The 19,528-nt window shown below is 43.5% G+C and overlaps 1 protein-coding gene across 4 annotated transcripts in view; it reads right to left on the bottom strand.

Moving 5' to 3' along the window:
* TENM4 (teneurin transmembrane protein 4) overlaps positions 1–19,528 on the bottom strand; it is a 342,594-nt gene that overhangs the window by 63,144 nt on the left and 259,922 nt on the right. For all 4 annotated transcript variants that reach the window (XM_075727611.1, XM_075727612.1, XM_075727613.1 and 1 more), the window contains 5 exons: positions 18,226–18,345; positions 9,782–10,043; positions 3,796–4,063; positions 1,456–1,599; positions 118–367 (listed from right to left, as the gene is read on the bottom strand). In XM_075727611.1, the coding sequence (XP_075583726.1) occupies positions 118–367; positions 1,456–1,599; positions 3,796–4,063; positions 9,782–10,043; positions 18,226–18,345 (1,044 nt within the window). The remainder of the gene's footprint in view (positions 1–117; positions 368–1,455; positions 1,600–3,795; positions 4,064–9,781; positions 10,044–18,225; positions 18,346–19,528) is intronic.

Raw genomic sequence — 19,528 nt, 5'->3', positions numbered from 1 at the left:
TTTTTTTCTGTTTTGCTGTGTTTTTTTTAAGAGTTTTGCTCATTTTCCTTTTGGGTACATAAGATTTCTGTAGAACTTAAGGGCATAATTATAATGGCCACATTCAGCACAATGTACCTCAGCTCCAGTATGTTGGTGACATTGCCAGAGGGAAAGATCCTTCGGATGTAGTTGAAATCTCCAACATAAAGACTTCCATCAGACCCACATGTTAGGGCAACAGGAGCCAGGAGTTTGTTCCCATCTGCAAGACCATTGCAGCTTGGACAAGAAATGCTACGTCTGCGGCCGTTGCCCATAATGCTTCCGATTACAGGTGGCTGCTGAGAAATAAACTGGTTTTCCCCATTTCCTTTATGCAAGATGCCTAGAGAGAGAAAACAGTAATAAGGAAATTAAAGAGAGACGGGGAAACTGAGACCAAAGGGAGCACAAGCTGGCAATGCTGGATGGCAGCTGGGGAATCTGTCAAGTGGCAAGGACATGGTTTAGTGGTGGACTTGGCAGTGTTAGGTTTATGGTTGGACTCAATGATCTTGAAGGTCTTTTCCAACCTAGATGATTCTATGAAGGTTTATCATCTTTCATAGTATTGTTTTGTGATGGTTTCAAATGAGGAGCCCCTTATCTGAAGTAAGTTTTTTTTTAGACCCATTATATTCTGCAGAACAGAAGTATGTAAGGAGAACACGACTGTCTTTACCTTTGAATGAAATACACTTTTCAGCGTCTCATGAATTTTCACCTGCCTTTTCTGTCCCCCCTTGCCCTGTAATTTGCAGCCTACCAGGTAAAAAAAGAAATTACATAGCTTATGGAAAGATAAGGGACCATGGTGCATTCTCTAGAGAAATGTTTCATCTGCAAAGCTTTAGAGGAGCTCTGCTTATATTCCCTGTAAGTGTAGTGTTTTCAGCAGTGGTGTGGGCTGAATTAGATGTTTGCTTCCATACCGTTGCTATCATCCAGAAGAATACCGTGCTTCCATCTTTTGAACAGCTTTCAAGCCTCCCTGCTGCATCCTTGAACAACCTTCAAGGACTCTGGCAACTTCCATTCTCCCTTATGACCCATGAAGCCTCTCATTCCTGCAAGTACACTTGCACATTGGAGAATGTGTCTGCGTGGTTTTATGGTCAGTGGTAGGTCCAATCTGAATAGACTCCTCCTTGTTATTTTAGGAATATTTTCCTTGTTAATCCCCTTCTTTCAAGACACTACAAAGTTAGACATGCTGACATTCAACTGCTTTGCGATGGCCAGCTTATTTTGGATTTATGCACACCATATTGCTTCTAAATGTAGGTTACTAGAAATAATTTGTTAGTAAAATACAAGAGAGAGTACATGTGTTGGTCAGGTTTCTTTCTTTTCCTTTTCTTGAATTCTTAATAAGAAGCAACTGGGCCTTGCAAAACTGCATTATTCCTCTGTTATGTGCTACAGTCAACCTACCACTTTGTATGTTGAGGGCATGATGTTTGTCCAGGGACCACCCTCCAAGTTTGGAAGCATCGATTTCATAACCCTGAAGCACAGCTGTCCTCTTCTCCCACAGGATCAAGTCAGGACAGGATTCATACTCATAACCTACTGAAACTATGAACAAGAGAGAAGCAAAAGACCCCCCAGATTAGTAACCCAGAAATGCACAATCAGTACACAATGAGTTTCAACTGAGCAGGGGTAAGAGCGTTTCTACAGGCAACTGCCAATTTAATTTAAAATGTCATCATTGTAATGCACAGTCTTAATATTTTTGTCTTTAAAGGCCATCCTGTGTTTAAAAAAGTCAATGCAGTTGTAGATGCTGTGCAAATGTGCTAAATATTTTAAAGGCACTGTTTTAAAGACATATTTGAAAACAATGGGTATCTGAGAGTGTAAACCACTCCGGCACTCCTAAATGGGAGCATTTGACTCCTACCTGGTATCTTTGATCTAAGACTGCATGCCAGGAACTTGCTAAAAATCATGGCCTTTCTTGGAAAGTAGAGACTTATACAAATGAGGCACGGGGCAGTGAGTCCCTCAGAGACAGCAGTTTTAGACCAGGTTGACTTGTGGTCATTGTTAATGTCAAAAGGCTACATCGCAAAACTTGGTTTGCTTGCCATGATCAGAGTGTTTCAGGAGCAACTCTGCTGAACATATTGGAGTTGCTTAAGAGTAAAATGATGTCAGTAAAAGGAAAATCATGTTTTTGACAGAAAAACGACTCCTTTATGATTTTCTCAGAAGAAGCAGGACGAGTTTCATTGGTCTGCTCTTCTGCCCTACATGATCTTTTCAGCATTAACAGCTGAGGCAGAGCAGAACTGCAAGTTTTATACAAATGAAAAGCAATTACATAGCTCTTTTTTTTACTAGATAAAAATAAAGGCCTGATCTTACAAGTTTCCCAGCCTCCTTGAAAAGTGCTGAGTACTGGGCGAGCTCAGGATCCCCCATCAAATACAGCCTTTTGCAGGATCAGACAGTATCAGAGGAAGATGTAATTTAGGAAATGAAGGCTTGATATTTTCCACTGTTCTAGAGGTGGGAATAATTGAAAGCGTGAATCCTCAGACCTGCTTGAGTAGTCTAGGGCTGCAGAGCTGCATCATGGAGCACTCCAGGACCCACTGCTGATATAGAATCTTAAAGGGCATATAAACACAGTTTTTCAGGATATGCTACCAGCACATGTTTCTCAGCGTGGACTCCAAACTGGGTAAGGCTCAGCAGGTCGTATCATCTAGCCTGCTCAAGGTAGCTGATCCTGAGCGAGAGGAAGGCACCCATTCTTCCCCCTAGACAACAAGGCACCCCAACAACTCCTCTAAAAAGATTTATCTTCAGTTGGGCTATGAGGCATCAGTAAACCACCCTTCTGTAAATAAGAGCTCTATTTGCTAATTTGGGATTTCTCTATCTTGCTGAGATCATTGTCTTGGCAGCCTGAAAGGTCTAGTCCAGACTCTGTCGAAGACCTGTTAACTGGATGTCCTCTGGTTGTTGATCAGACAGGGAGCAACCACTACAGAGCAGCATCACCTCTGCTCACTATGCACTCAAAGTACTCCCTTCCCTCCACCATCATCACACAGGGCTCGCTCGGTGAGGTCTGGGATGGCAGCAGGAAGAGGAATGAAGTGTGTCTCTGCATACATATTATATCCACAGCTTCCTGCCCCAGCAAGGACTTCAGGTTCTGCCCCTGTAGAGTGGGTGGCATAGACCATACTGCTTGGTGCCGGGGATGTGGCACATTGAGTAGGCAGAGCCCTCCTCTTCTCTCTCTGTGTTGCAGCTTCTGTCAGTCTTTTGCAGATGTAAATGAATGCACAAGGGACAAGAGAGAAGAGCATCAGGCCCTGTTCTGGGATTGCCTTCTTGAATGGGTAACGAAGGGAAAACTGTAAGGTTAGAGCAATCCTGAAGACAAGGCACAAGGAAGTTGGATATTAGGACTCAGTTCTAGGGATTTCTTTCAAAGCAGCACTGACAGCTTTTGGCTATAGGTGAGAGGTAGCCAAAAGCCTCTAGTTGCAGTTCATTCCGTCTGTATGAATATGACAGTAGCAGCTCAGGATGTATGTGCTGGGCCATGAGCCACAGAACAGATAAGTATTCATCTGTTGGGGAAATGTGTGCTGTCTGAACAGCTGGGCCCACTCCTCTCCAAGGAAACAGCAGTGAACCAGCAGGGACCATTTTATCTGTTAGCATTTGGACCATACCGATCTAGGACAAGGTCTGTGCATTGCCACTTAGCTGCTTCTAAAAAGAGACACAAGCCCTGGGGTCACTTACCGAAGGCTTCTGAGAGCCCGTACACCTTCTGGCTGTAGACATCTGTCTTATCCCAGATGAAATAATAGGACAGGTCTGGAGCAGCTGCAAACCACTTTCTGAAGAGGCGTCCCTCGACGGCCACCATGAGGTGGACTTTCATGAGGTTGAAGGGGATGGTGGGGTGGGTCATGCTGATCCTCAGGACGGATTTGTAGCCAGCTGTGCGACTGCTCAGGTAACTCACTTTTATTTTACTACCGGAAATGTTAATCTCCTCCTGTAGAGCCTGCAGAAAAGCAATCCAGGAGGTGTTAAATCAGCAGCGAGCGGACAGGAAAAGGGAGTGAAGCTGTAATTTATCAAACACATCTTTATAAAAGCTCTGGTAGACATGTCTAAAAAAGCACATCTAGTAGGCATCAGTTATAAAATCATATATGTAATTTATAGGGTTAGTTGTGGAAGCCAAGGAATGGCCCCCTCTTTGTCCATCTCTGTTAAATGGCAGAACAGGAGACCAAAGTACCACATTTAAGTCAGTGCTTGCAATGGGACTCACAGCTAAAAGGAGTCCTGGGCCCCATGGTGAAAGGAGCTCGGCATCTGAGATGATTCCAGCCCATCAGTTTAGCTCCCACTTTCTGTCTTCTATCTTGGTAGGTTCCTATGGCTGCTAATTTTTGTCTTTTTCCCGGTAAAAGATCAAGCCCTACTTGGCCTGTATCCTTATGGATGTTCCCTGGTCCCGATCGTAACCTGCCATTCTCTCCATGTCATTAGTGAATCCTACTTCCACCCTCCCTCCTTTGACTTACCCATCTCTCCTCCATTCAAACTGTTCCTCTCCTACTTCACCTCTGACCCTCTTTGATCTACCTTTAGCCTTTTTTTTCCTCTGTCCTGGTCCTTATTTTCTGACCTCATGTTTGTTCCTGCTCACCCTGGTCCCTCCTTAAAATTCCCTCCCCTCCTACCTGCACAATGAAGTTCTTGGCCCCACCTACCACCGTCAACCCCTTTCCCCTCCTTTGCATTCTCCCTTCCCCTCCTTTTCCAAATTCCTCTGTATTCTAGGTGTGTGACTTCGTTTTCTCCTCCAGCCATGCAGTGTGGGTATTTCTGGCTGATCGGGACCGTTATCTCATGGGTCTCCATTCCAGCACAGAATTTCGCAAAGAGTGGAGAAACAGCAGGGAAAGTTTTGTCTGCCCCTGTTCTGCTTTGAGAATAGAGAAGTCTCAGTAAAGATGGGATTTTCAGCTAATTTGCCTGCTAAAATATAATCAGATCTTAAAATTAATTTTTTTCTTTTTAGTTGGAGAAATTCAGGGAAATTTTCTGGAAGGGGCTACAATGTACATTCCTGACACCATGCTGATTCTCCCATGCAAAATACAGATAAAAAAGGGCATTTCTTTCTTGAGTCTTGTGGGGGAAAAAATTAGTTGTCACTTTCCAGAAAATTTCATTCTTAGGTAAGCACCCAACGTGGACATTTTCTGCATAAGCTGGCAACCTTTGGCAAAGTTTGAAAGATGAAGGTAGAAGCTTAGCAGTGAGCTGGAAAACTTGGTCTGATAATGGGATGTGTCAGAAGGTCACAGCTGGCACTGTTCTCTCCTGCGCCACTTCTGAAATACTTCGCTGTGCTGGATCCTAAATGAGCTGTGAAAATACTTCCCCACCAATAATCAGCTTTCGTAATATTAAGGGCATGGAGGCTCGAAGGCAGGTGGGTCAAGAGATCCACCCATCAGGAAGGGATCACAGCCATCCTAGTGTCCTCCAAGCTACGTGGCTCCTATACTCAACTCCTCCTATGTCGGAGCAGCAAACTTCCCTGGCGTAACAAGTTGCTCATCTCTTACAGGCGTTCTGGTTAGCCTTATAAATAATGACAAATCTTGTAATCTGCCCCCTGAAAAGACCTCTTCTAAGCTATTAGCCAAGGCCCAACACTTTTTCAAGTGATAACTTACAGCCTCTGAGCATTGCAGCACTTGACAAACGGACAGATCCAGAAGTTAAAGTGCTGCTCCACTGTGCTCATAAATATTTACTTTCTCTAATGCAGCCTTTTCAATTTACATATCTCAGTGCTTAGGAGGCTGAAAAATGACAGAACTGGGAAAACCCAGGAATTTTAAAATAGATTTTATGAGCTCAGCAACAAGCTGGGCCGGGACCAGGCTCAACCAGAGACCAGCTGAGCCAAGCTGCAGTAAAGGTGGTCTCTTGTATCAAATCTGTCTTCATATGTAACCCCTCTAGGAAAAAGCCAGGCAGAAATAATTGTCACAGAGGTACTATTTGCAGTGTCTGGTTCAAATCCCTGTCAGAAATAATTATTTCTCTCTGTTATGATCTGTCTCTGTTGTCTACCATTCCAGAGAAAGGGTCAGCACAGTGCTACCAAGGCACCGAGCAGCACAAGGGGCTGTGTTTAAAGGCGCTTGCTTGAAGAGCGGGTTCAAATGGTAATTCAGATTATCCGAAACACATTTTGAGGTTTGTAAGTAGTGCTGAACTAGCAACAAAGCAGGGTATTGGTGGGGGGAGTATAATCCAGTAGGACACTGGTGGGAGAAGAGGGAAAAAATAAGCTTTAAAATACTCTGAATGCACCAAAAGTAATGACAGCTGAATTGTGCCCTTATTTCTATTTGATAATTGCTGTTTGGCCCAGATAAATTCATATGCTGTGTCTGGGGTCCTTGTGAAAGAGTAGGGCTCTTAAAGTTTATCACAGCCTAACCCATGTAATCTGCTCTTTAAAAGTGGTCCAGCCACCAGGCTGGTCAGGCAGCAGAAGAGCTGGTTCTTCAGTCTTACTAGGGATTTTCACAATTTAACAATTTTCACTGCCATGTTCCCTTTGCTTCTCGTGCTGATCTATGCTTGTGTTAGTAGCAACTCTTCCACTCTTTGCATGAGACAATGTAGAAAATCTTGTTTCTGTGTGCTGGGTTACACATTTCTCTTACAGGTACTCTTCACTCTGCCAGCAGGCAAGACAAGGATCAATCGATCTTTTTTTTTTTAATATGATTCTCAGAAGGAATTTTGAGAAAGACATTTAGGGCCTGATTCAGGGGCCTTAACATAGGTGTCTAGTGCTTTTGAGATGTTCTGTGGTATCCAAAACCTCTGCAAGGGGATGACAGATCTGACATGAACCTTCTTGAGATCTCTGCCTTTCTGAAGCCACAGCTGGAGGCCTGAAGGGACACTTCAAGGCATCTTAAAATGGCATCAAATCTGCGTTTAGGCACCTGAATTAACAACTTAAAATGTATTACTTGGTCTTCTGAATGCATCCAGGTAGAGGACACTGCATTTATTTGTTGGAGCTAATGAAGTTCCTATCTGCCCACTTGTCAAAATCTCTTTCCCAGCCCTGCCACCCACTTGTCACCTCCTCACAGCTATGTGCTCACACCTTTTATATTTAACATTTCTGTACTGAGAACTGCGTATCATAAAATGCAGCTGTGGAAACTGACAGCTAGGTTATTTTTTATTGTATGTATATCCAGTATAGGAATGAAAAATCGTTAATTTAGGACCAGAAGTACAGTCAGGACTCTGCCATAAAATCAGATTTTCTTGTATACTCCTGCATCACAAACTTTGTTAACCTTCAGCTGTCAATACTTCAGGACAAATACAGTTTTACAGGTTTTAGCTCAATCATATGGCACGTGGGAAAAGTACTGCTCATCATGTATAGGATTTATTTATCCAAACTTAGGAACCTAAAAGTTAGAAGTCTCCTCTGAGCTATTCTTCTAGGTTTCTCCATGGTCAATGGGCAGAGATAGGCCTTCCAGAAGGTTGGTCTTGCCACACAAAAGTAAGAGTGGGATTCAATTCCAGTTTAAGGCATCTAAATCCAGACAATAACATATAAGTGTGTGCATGTGAAGTAGGCATGTAAGCATTAATTATAGTCAGTGGACATCTAACTGATACCATCCGTGGGAACCAGATACCTTCAAGATAGTCAGCTGAATTGATCTGTAGGCTCTGCTGATGGAATTGATTAGATTTCTGTCAGCTTTAATGGGAGCGCGGGCATTTAGCACACATCCAGACGATTGTGTGTGAACACCTTATTTAGGTGCCATAATCTCAAAACGAATCCCACTTAGGTCTCAATTAGATTCCGTAACTACAGCTGTCTAGTGTGATTTGGGATGTCCAAGTTATCTGTGACATTCACGAGGGGTTGGCAGATATAATGCAGGACACTGACAGGGAGATCATTCTGGACTGGCAGTTGAAGACCAAGGAGAATATCTGCAGGACATTTCAAACGGCACTCAACATCTACGATGAGGGTGGTGAAACACCGGCACAGGTTGCCCAGAGAGGTGGTAGATGCCACATCCCTGGAAACATTCAAGGTCAGGTTGGACGGGGCTCTGAGCAACCTGATATAGTTGAAGATGTACCTGCTCATGGCAAGGGGGTTGGACTAGATGACCTTTAAAGGTCCCTTCCAACCCAAACCATTATTTGATTCTATGATCTATAGTCTGTATCAAACCATTGCTTATGATCTACATCTCTGGGTACTTTCACAGTTGATAGACAGACATGCACTCTTATTGAAGAGGAGTCTTAGAACATTTTAGTTCAATAGATATAATTAACACAATCTAATGAGTATCCTACCAAATAATGAGTGAGGTTATGATTATAATTGCACTGTATCAGATACTTGCTTCTTTCCCAGGCAGCACTGAACATTACCTTTCATGGTGTTTGTTGGTTTAGGAAAAAACAGATGTGAAAACTGAACCAAGGATTTGCAATCTGATGGACTTTACAAGATATGGGACTTAATTAGTAATTATGCTGGGACAAACCTGGTGACTGTAATTGGAAATTAGCGTGAGAAAGGATCACAGGATTTGGTCCAGAGGGAAAGGTAAAGAGACCATGAGCTTTATTTGTTGGTGGGTTCAGTATCTGGTGTATTAAAATTAGAAGACATAAAGTGACTTCTTTCCTCATTAACGCTATTGCAACCCCAATGGAGTCAAGCAGGAAGCACACAATTTGTTGCTACACTTGTTGTTATTTCTACCTTGGCAGACTATTATTTGTCACTAAGAGCAATACCCAGGACATGCTGAATGCTGGCATCTAAAACCCAGGGAATAGCACGCCTAAGAAAGGAAAGCTTGAATGCTGCTACATCCATATATTTCAACACAGTGAGTATTTTTAAGGAAAATGGATAATTCAGTTGTTTGGATTATTCAGTTTAAAACCCAGCTTTCCATTTGGCAAAATACTTTGAATACACAGCAGGTCGTTAAACTATTTTATCTGACTCACACTTCTTTAAAAAAGGAAAATGAGGATGAGAAATTAAAAGTAACCCTCTCGCTTTGCTCATCTATCCCAAATGTCATGAAATGCAATAAAACACAGGTGCTCCACAGGCTGGCCATTTGCCAGCCATCTGCTGGCTGACTGCACATCTCAGCAGCTTTGTAGAGGGAGGGGTACGCCTTCAAATCCTGAGAAAGTTCACACCCGATACTCCACCACTGAGGTCCGTAACGCCCAGTGGGTGAAATTTGCTCTCAGACAGAAGAAAGGCATCAGAGTGTAGGTGGTCTATCAGCCTCGTGCTGGGCGTATTGAATGCCAAAGGGCTGCCCGAAGGCTTGTTGTGGGTCATATGGGGGTCCCAGCCCACCTCCTGCGGACGAGAGGTGAAAGCAAAGCAGAGCCAATGTAGGTTTTCACTGTTGGCCACAAGTGCTGCGCCTCTGTCTCTCAGGGAAAAGGGAAAAGAAACCTGGCTAAGTGCGTGCTTGTGAGTGAGTGCTCCTGGCAAACGTCTGAAAAATGGTGTAACAAATGGGGAATCCTTCTTTTCAGCAAAGCAGGGGAATAGAGAAAGACACAGAATAGTTGCATTTGTGTTGCTCAAAGCAAGCAAAAGAAACACAGAACGGAGCTGGATTATTTTCTCCTCAGTTCATACCTGGATTTCAGGAACGATGGGACCTTTCTCCGAGCAGGAACTTGCAAAAGCTGTCAGAGGAGATGGGGAAACCACAGGGTTGGGCCGGGCGAAGTTACTGAGGTCACAGCTTGGGATCTCATTCTCTTCGTGCCTCATGACTATGGTTTCCATCACGAAGAAGCGATCCCATGGTAGCCACAGCGTGTGCTCCTGGGTGATGAAGGGAGCCCGCTCAAAGTGCAGGATAATGGAGATGCCACCAATGGTAACAAGATCGAAGCTGTTGTAAGAGATGGAATACAAAGTCAGTGCAAGCACCACCCTGTGTGTTGTAACAAGTCCCTAGCAAGGACCCCAGAAAAACAATTGCAAGAAATATCATCGCCCACATTTTACAAGCATAAAACCTACAACCCAAAGAGGCTTTAGTTGGGTAAGAGCAAGTGGCAGAGGCAGGAGTACAAACTCCACTTCTTTGCATGTTGCCCTCATGTATATTGAAAATGAACCCATCCCTTTTTCTGAGACAAATGTTTATCTTTGTTATTGCTTTTCTAGTGTTATTTGATCATACGTACTCATTTCCTTTTTTTCTTTTAAAGTATTTATCATCCACATGCAGTCACAGATTGGATCACTTTGCATGATGAAATAAACTATTTGGAAAGTGCTTTCTCTGACACACTACCATATAAATTGTCTTGGCATCGCTGCTAACCTGACTAATACCTAATGCCACCCAGGGAACATGTGGAGCCCAGTCGTGGACCTACTGTACTAGGCGCAGGGAAGAAATGAACACCATGCAGGCAGTCTCTGTACCACAGCACTCGGCACGTAGTCTTTTTTGACTCTTAATCATCTAGAGCAGGGCAGGTAACTTACTGCCTGTGGTCTGCAACTTCGCCCTACGCTACCTCCAGCCCAGTGGCTTTTCTGCCTGCACTAGTGTTGGATATTATGTCGGGCTAACAAGACAGCCCTCCAGAGCTGTATGAAAGGACGTTACCTCGATAAGGAAAATATTTCTTCTCTTAATGTAAAGATGTTGGAATAGGGTTTTGGGTTTTTTCTTAGTTCCGTATTTAAACTTCACATCTTGTCAGAGATGGAGATTTTATGAGGTACCCACAGGATGTATCTACTATGGATAGACTCAAAATAGAGGTGTTAACTGAGAAAGGAAGGGATTTCAGCACAATCTGAAGACCTCTCGTTTTTGCTGCTTTGTTTTTTTTTTTCTCAGCATCTATTCAGTTGCAATGCCAAATGCATGTTTTAGGCAAAGAAAGTTTTCTCATCCCTGCTTCTCACTTTCGATGCTTGGCGCTAGCGTATGACAGTCTCACACAGATTTTAAGCATGTGAATAGGCTCGCTGGCTTCAGCAGAGCTGCTCACGTGCTTAAGAGCCATGTGCTCAAGTACTTCTCTCTGCATCCTGAGAACTAGGATCTGAAAGCATTCTGACAGCCCAAAGCCAGACTTGATGCACCTTGTAATTACAAGGTAAGAAAGAAGCTGAAAAAAGTATTTAAAATTATCTTTTAAATTAATTATGAGGTTTTCGGCATAGCTGCAAAAATCCCACAGCAGCAACAACGGTTATGCGCTATTTCTAAAAAAAAAAATCTTTACGCAATCCATCATTCAGGAGAACCTTTTTTTTTTTTTTTTTTATGGCCGATAGACTGAGGTGCCATTTAGTAAATATAATTATGAAAAGAAAGTTATTCAGGAAATAATTTTAAATTGAGTCCATGGGAGGGAGTGCAAAGCATTTTAAGAAGCTAAAGACGTGTTTATTCTACCACTCAAATGGGGGCATCAGCTTCCCAGACCTATGGAGCTTGGCTTGCAACAGCCTGATGAGTAAGTTGCTGGCCCTTGCCAGCAAAGCTGCGCAGCATTTGTACTTTGATGAGAACATTTTTAACAGTCAATTAGTATTTGGCAAGCCCTTCAGCTGGGAGGGAGAAGCTTGCTCTGCATGAATCTGGGCACCGAAAGGGGCAACGGGAGGAAAGAAACAAACATTACAAATGATGCTCAACAAGTTTTTAGGCAAGTGGGAAAGAGTTTTTATTTGGAAACACCTCCGTTTCACTCCTTTGTGAGCGGTTCTTGGCTTTATTGAACCTGGGTCAGGGATGGTAACCTGCTGGGGGGAAACATCTATGCCTCTCCTGCATCCCCAAAACAGGATGTAGAAGGGAAAGCACTGCCTCCGTGTCAGGCTCCAGCAGCTGTGAAAACAGAGACAGGCAGTATTTCTTAGCAGGTGCTGTTGCTCATGAGCCATTTTTCCCAGAGGCACAGGGTGCAGCTTTGAAGTTACCTTGATGAACTGAACAAAAGCTAAAACCAAAACCAAACAGAAAAAACCACACTGAAAACACCTTCCTTCCAGCTTCCCCTCGTGAAATTAAATTTAACAAGAGCAAACCATCTTGGGACTGAAGGAACAAGATAATTTTATTTCTGGTTTTGTTGCTGATCTCTGATGTCTTTTTTATCACTCTGAAAAAATTATACTTGTACAGTTCTGTTTTTCTTAAAAGTCTCTGGAGAGACAGGGCAAAGGATGAAATTCTCTATTTCTCCACAAAGCAGGCTCAAAAAAAAAAAAACCCCACAGAAAAGTGTAGCCCTTTCTCATCTCTTTGCTCTGAAAATCCATTGCTCTGAAAGAGCCGTGCCAAAGTTGCTGAATGCGATGGCAGGTACACAATACTGAAAAAGTCTGGAGACTTTCCTGCTGTTTTATTAACACCGCGCCCACAACCATGGGATACTGAGGACTTACAGCCTCTATAAACTACCAGTTTAATCAAATTTAAAGCTTTATTTAAAAATGTGGTTTATAATCCAGTACCAATACTTCGATCCATCTATTAACTTTGCTTTACAGAGAAATCATGTATACAATATAGTGGTTTGAGATCTCTCATTTTATTCTCATGCCTTATTACCTGAAAAAAGTCTGTGCCACAATAATTAGACTAAAACCACATGGAAGCCTTGAAATTATCAAAGAGTTTTGCTCAGACTAAGTGATGCGACTTAAACAGGACCAGGATTTCACTATTAGAGGCTGTATCTGAGTACTGTAACAGGAGTGAAACCTACTTGCAGAAACCTGGAATACAGTCAACCCACTTAGAGGGCTGAAACATTCAGTTCACTGTAATTTTAAAACTGAAATTTCACTTATGATACTTATTTTAGGACTTGGTCATGCCAAAAAAACCCCAACAAACCAAACCCAAAGCAACAAAATCAGCTTAGGAACCAATCTAGCTAAACTGATCCAATTCTGTCTTTAAACTCCCTTACTTTAAAACCACAGTTATTGCCCTGCTATCAGTAAACTGATTTGCTAAATCAGTTTAAGGCAACCCAGTTCACGTTTTCAAAAATATACATTCCTATGGTGAATATGCCAAATAATAAAACCAGTGAGTTAGTTGTATGCAGTTATAACCCCTGGAACAAGGTAACTGCTTGCATGTGTGCACTTATTTTTCCTCCAAACCCGAATGACACCAAAGATGGTCCAGATGATCCCACAGGACTGTGCACTGCTACGGGCTGGGAATGCACACAGTCTGCTACGGTAGTTCAGACGAAGCTACTTCTTGCTTAAGAGCATCAACATCTTACACCAAAGTGACTCAATCACATGAAAACTGCACTGTGAAAAAGCTGATGAGAAAAGGGTCATGCTCTAGTCAGAAAATTACTGGAAACTATCAAAACACAGAACAGAAACTGTAATAGCAATAATTCTTTACGTGATTTTCAAAGTGCTTTACAAATAGTATTTAATAAATGCTATACCAATCAGTAAGAAAGGAAAGTAAATGTTATCTCCTTTTCACAGGCTGGTTGGCTGGCCTAGGAAGGTTAAGAGATGCATCTAATGCTACCCACTACATCAGCAGCGAGGCTAGGATTAGAAATAAGGGATGTCTGCCATCATTTTCTACCCTGACGATTTTAGTCTGAATGCTCTTAAATACTTCAAGGTAATTTTTAGAAGACCTGACCACTGAGGAAGTCGCTGGATTCTGGTGTTCTTTAAAAGAAGGGCTTTCACTTGTCTGTTTGAGTACACAGATGCACTGCTGTGCCCATTCATTTGAGAAAATATCTGCATGTATGCCTCAGACAATTTTGGAAGGTATTTTTATGATTCAAGAGACTCAGCACAGCAACTGGACAATTTATTGAACGTCAGTCGTGTACCAGACCTGCACAAGGTTTCTGCAGAAGCAGACTGCAGAAGCAGATTGATTTGAGAGGACAGTGAAGAAAGGGAAATCAGAAGAGCTGACACTATGCAGTCTGGGGTTAGACTGACCACCAGAAGCTGCTGACAGAAATCCCAGCTTCAGGATAAATCCCACTTGGTCACAGATTCCCTTGTCCGAGACAGCTGTTCTCTGTCATTTTTATCATTTGGAGCTGAGTATCTGCTGGGGTCTGAGTCAGCAAACTGCAGCACTGAGCTCCTTGAAACTAATTTAACTTCTGGAGGCTGGCAGCAGGCCCCGAGGAACCAGCAGTCCACTGAAGATTGGTGGAGCGTACTGATGCTCCAGCTGCATTGCTTTCTGCCCTGCGTCACCTGCTCAGCTGGAGGTTGGGAAGGACAAGGTGTGAAAGGAACATCCCTGGCTTGAACTGCCAGCAGAAGGCGGCTTATAGCAGGGGGGAGTTGCCTTTCACCATCTGGGAATTGGAAAGAAATAGTTACTCAAATATTGCAAAGGTCCAGGGCTGGACCAGCGCTCACCTCCGTGCTCTGGTTCTGTTTAGCTTACTGGTATGTTTACTGCCTAGAGGTGAAGTTTAAGATAAGGCCCTCTATGCTAGGTACAGCACGATTGCAAAGCCAAGAGATGGTCCCTTCCTCAAAGTTCTTGTAATCTAAATGAAAGGTTACACATAGTAGTTGGGTATTGTATATAGGACAAGGAAACAGACGAAAAAAGGTGATGGCAGGCATTGTTATCCAGCAATTTTGCAGGCATAGAATCATAGAATCGTTTAGGTTGAAAAAGACCTTTAAGATCATCCAGTCCAACCATTAACCTAACACTACCAAGTCCACACTAAACCAATCAAGGGTAGACTAGACTAAACCATGTCCCAAAGTGCCACATCTACCCGTTTTTTGAACACTTCCAGGGATGGTGACTCCACCACCTCTCTGGGCAGCCTGTTCCAATGCTTGACTACCCTTTCCATGAGGAAATTTTTCCTAATATCCAACCTAAACCTCCCCTGGCGCAGCTTGAGCCCATTTCCTCTCATCCTATCGCTAACTACTTGGGAGAAGAGACCAACACCCACCTCACTACACCCTCCTTTCAGCTAGTTGTAGAGAGCGATAAGATCTCCCCTCAGCCTCCTCTTCTCCAGACTAAACAACCCCAGTTCCCTCAGCCGCTCCCCATCAGCCCTGTGCTCCAGACCCTTCACCAGCTTCATTGCCCTTCTCTGGACACGCTCCAGCACCTCAATGTCTTTCTTGTATTGAGGGGCCCAAAACTGGACACAGTATTCCAGGTGCGGCCTCACCAGCGCCGAGTACAGGGGCACAATCACCTCCCTGCTCCTGCTGGCCACACTATTCCTGATACAGGCCAGGATGCTGTTGGCCTTCTTGGCCACCTGGGAACACTGCTGGCTCATGTTCAGCTGGCTGTCTGCCAACACCCCCAGGTCCTTTTCGGCCAGGCAGCTTTCCAGCCACTCTTCCCCAAGCCTGTAGCGCTGCATGGGGTTGTTGTGACCCAAGTGCAGGACCCGGCACTTGGCCTTGTTGAACCTCATACAGTTGGCCTTGGCCCATCGATCCAGCCTGTCCAGGTCCCTCTGCAGGGCCATCCTACCCTCAAGCAGACTGACACTCCCACCCAGCTTGGTGTCATCTGCAAAATCCTGCATATTCATCTCTTCTAATAGACACAGATTTTGTGGTGGTCTATAGACAGCAATCTGACCTTGAGAGTGCAGTTTGGATCTCACTTTCACACAAAGTAGGTTCAGTAAGGTTGACAGAGATACTCATAGCATAAATGTGCAAGACTTTCTCCTTTTTGCAGTAATGCCTAAGCTACGGGCAATAAAAGGCACCAGCTCCAGAGCCATCCTTTTCCAAAGAAGACTACTAGTTTTCCTGGGATGTCTCTTTATTATCCAGATTTTATTGTCATGCGGTCCAAGAGGTGGAGCATCACTTGGAAAGCCTCCTAGTCGCCATCAGTGTTACAGTAGGTGCAAACCCTCCTGAGCATGAACAAGGCAGCATTAAGCACACGTTGCTAGCATATGTTCCTCTTTTGTATTATAATTCTATCAGCTTCTCTGGCCAACTCAAACCTTTAATGAAAGTCGTGGATTGGAGAGGTGCTAAAATCTATAAATCCTCTCCCAAGTGCTAGTGGTTAGTAGTCAATACATAGAGCATGTGCAGCTGGAACTCCTTATGTTTCATTTTTGTTCTTAAAAGAAAGGGAGCCAATTAGCACTGACAGACAAAAGATAAGATGAAAGACTTTCTCAATTTGCAATGCTTTTGTTTTGGTTGAACGTGATTGCTCAGATTTTAAGCACTTGCCTCTAACACAACCGTAATCTTAATGACTTCTTCCTAATCATTTCAACATGAATTAGCAAGAATAGAGCTGTTGGGAGCAGGAGACATCTTTTCTTTACGTGCATGGGCACTGCATTGCCCAATTGTTGGCTGAAGATTCTAGGTGATATCACAAAGTTAATAATAATAAATCATAAAAATAAAAATAAGACTAGAATAGAATAGAATATTTTCAGTTGGAAGGGACCTACAACAATCATCTACTCCAACTGCCTGACCAGTTCAGGGCTGACCAGGTTAAAGCATGTTATTAAGGGCATTGTCCAAATGCCTCTTAAACACTGACAGGCTTGGGGCATCGACCACCTCTCTAGGAAGCCTGTTCTGGTGTTTGATCACCCTCTTGGTAAAGAAATGCTTCCTAATGTCCAATCTAAACCTCCCCTGCAGCTTTGAACCTTTCCCATGCGTCCAATCACTGGATACCAGGGAGAAGAGTTCAGCACCTCCCTCTCCACTTCCCCTCCTCAGGAAGCTGTAGAGAGCAATGAGGTCAGCCCTCAGCCTCCTTTTCTTCCAACAAGACAAGCCCAAGGTCCTTAGCCACTCCTCATAGGACATTCCTTCTGGCCCCTTCACCAGCCTTGTTGCCCTTCTCTGGACACTTCCAAGGACCTTCACATCCTTCTTAAATCGTGGGGCCCAGAACTGCACACAGTACTCAAGGTGAGGCCGCACCAACACTGAATTGAGTAGAATAATCACCTCTTTTGACCAGCTGGTCATGCTGTGTTTGATGCACCCCAGGATGCAGTTTGCCCTCTTGGCTGCCAGGGCACACTGCTGACTCCTATTGAGCCTGCTGCCAAGCAGTACCCCCAGATCCCTTTCTGCAGGGCTGCTCTCCAGCCACTCCTCTCCCAATTTATACTTGTGCCCAGCATTACTCCATCCTAGGTGCAGAATCTGGTATTTGGACTTGTTAAATTTCACACCATTAATCATAGCCCAATGCTCCAATCTATCTAGATCCCTCTGCAAGGCCTCTTGTCAACAGGATCTCCCAGTCTGGTATCATGAGCAAACTTGGTAATGGTGCATTCAAATCCTGCATCCAGATCGCTGATAAATGTATTGAACAAGACTGGCCCTAGAATTTGAACCCTGAGGAACACCGCAGGTGACTGGTCACCAGCCAGACATAGCCCCGTAACAACTAACAATAATGCATCAACATCTTCAAAATGCATCAACAATAAATCATAGAATCATAGAATCATTTAGACTGGAAAAGACCTTTAAGATCATCCAGTCCAACCATTAACCTAACATTACCAAGTCCATCGCTAAACCAGTTAAGGGTAGAGTAGCAATTTCATGTTTCCTGGCTTGGTGGCTGGATTATTTATAGTGAAAGTAAAAACTGGGAATCATTAAGATTGGAAAGGACCTCTAAGATCATCAGTCCAACCATCAACCCAACACCACCATGCCCACTAAACCATGTCCCAAAGTGCCACGTCTACCTGTTTTTTGAATGCTTCCAGGGATGGTGACTCCACCACCTCTCTGGGCAGCCTGGTCCAATGCTTGACCACCCTTTCCGTGAAGAAATTTTTCCCAATATCCAATCTAAACCTCCCCCGGCACAGCTTGAGCCCATTTCCTCTCATCCTATTGCTAACTACTTGTGAGAAGAGACCAACATCCACCTCACCACAACCTCCTTTCAGGTAATTGTAGAGAGCAATAAGGTCTCTACAAATGTTCTCTTGGAAGGAGTTTCTCTTCAGTGTTGATGGTAATAATGGCGTAACTGCTGCTTGAACACTCTAAATCCTATAAAGACATCCTACCTGCCGTCTTGTCTGCTGATTGTGTATCCAAAAAGAGGATTGTTGACAAAGCTGATGTTCACTCCAACTAGAGGGGTCCCATCTGCCGTCATCACCTGGCCTCGAATTACACATGCGTGTCTGCAACAAGGAGAAAAATGATAAGAAATAGTAAGTCTTTTGACAAATTCATTTTTTTCCTCTACTTCTGTGGCTCGGAAACCTATGGATTAGAAAGCCCAGGCCCTTATGTCCTGGAAAGCTGGGGGTCATGCCATGTGTTGTGATGGGGGGGGTGCTGCTCTTGAAGACTTTCTGAGGAGTTGTGTGAGAACATTCAATACCTAAAATGAAGATTACCTTTATCCCACTCTTGAAAAGCAACTGCTGCAGCATATACTTCATTAACTATGGACTTCTGTAGGGTTTGCAACATCACATTGGAATTTGCTATAACCAAGTTTCACAGTGTCTTGACTGCGACTGCCCTAATTAAGGTGAAGCACATTTCAGAATCAAAGAGAACAGAAACCTACCAAGCACTGCAAGGATGTATTTAAGGCACAAAAGCCTCAGAAGCACCCTGACCAAGGCTTGACGGCTCATTTCTTCACGCTTGGGAAAACCATGACAGACAATTTGCTAGGTTCAGATAGCTTCCCTACAAACTGCTTGGGGAACTGAGCATGCTAACAGGATGGGCTTTTTCCTCCCATCTTTTCTTTCCAAGTTTGGTAGATTGCACTATTTTATAGGGTACATCTATTCCAATTTCTGTGTGCTCTGTAATGTGCTCTTTTATCTAAGGATTTCAAGGATCTTTACAAACATTGATTAATACTGCAAGATAGGTATTTTACAGAGAGAGGAAATAAAGCACAGAGTGATTTTCAGTTGTCCAAGGTCATTCAGAAAATCTGCAGTAAAGCCAAAGACAGATTTTCTAGTTTGTTATTCCTAAGTCTGTTTCCAGACCTCTAAGTCATTACTACGCCTCTACCTTAGGAACTTCCTATAAAGACAAAGCTTCACATGTCTGTGAGAGTGTCTGAACCCAATTTTTGGCTGAAGGCAACTATTTTTCCGAGCAGCAACAGCAAATTGTGGTGTCAGTGTGCTAACGTGACCCAGTGAGTGATTTTCCTAACTGCTGTCCTGCTGGAAAGCAGAGATTGAAAGCCAATTTTTCTACAGGTGCAGGACCAGATCTCAGCTAGAGTAAATCATCCCAGCTGCACTTGCTATCTACCCACTTCAACTGAGAAATGTCGCTTTCCTGGTTCACTGAGGCAAAGGATAATATCTGCAATGTTTTCTGAAGATC

Source organism: Pelecanus crispus, chromosome 1 (assembly GCF_030463565.1).
Source record: "Pelecanus crispus isolate bPelCri1 chromosome 1, bPelCri1.pri, whole genome shotgun sequence".
NCBI lineage: Eukaryota > Metazoa > Chordata > Aves > Pelecaniformes > Pelecanidae > Pelecanus > Pelecanus crispus.
This window is presented reverse-complemented; position numbering and strand designations above follow the sequence as displayed.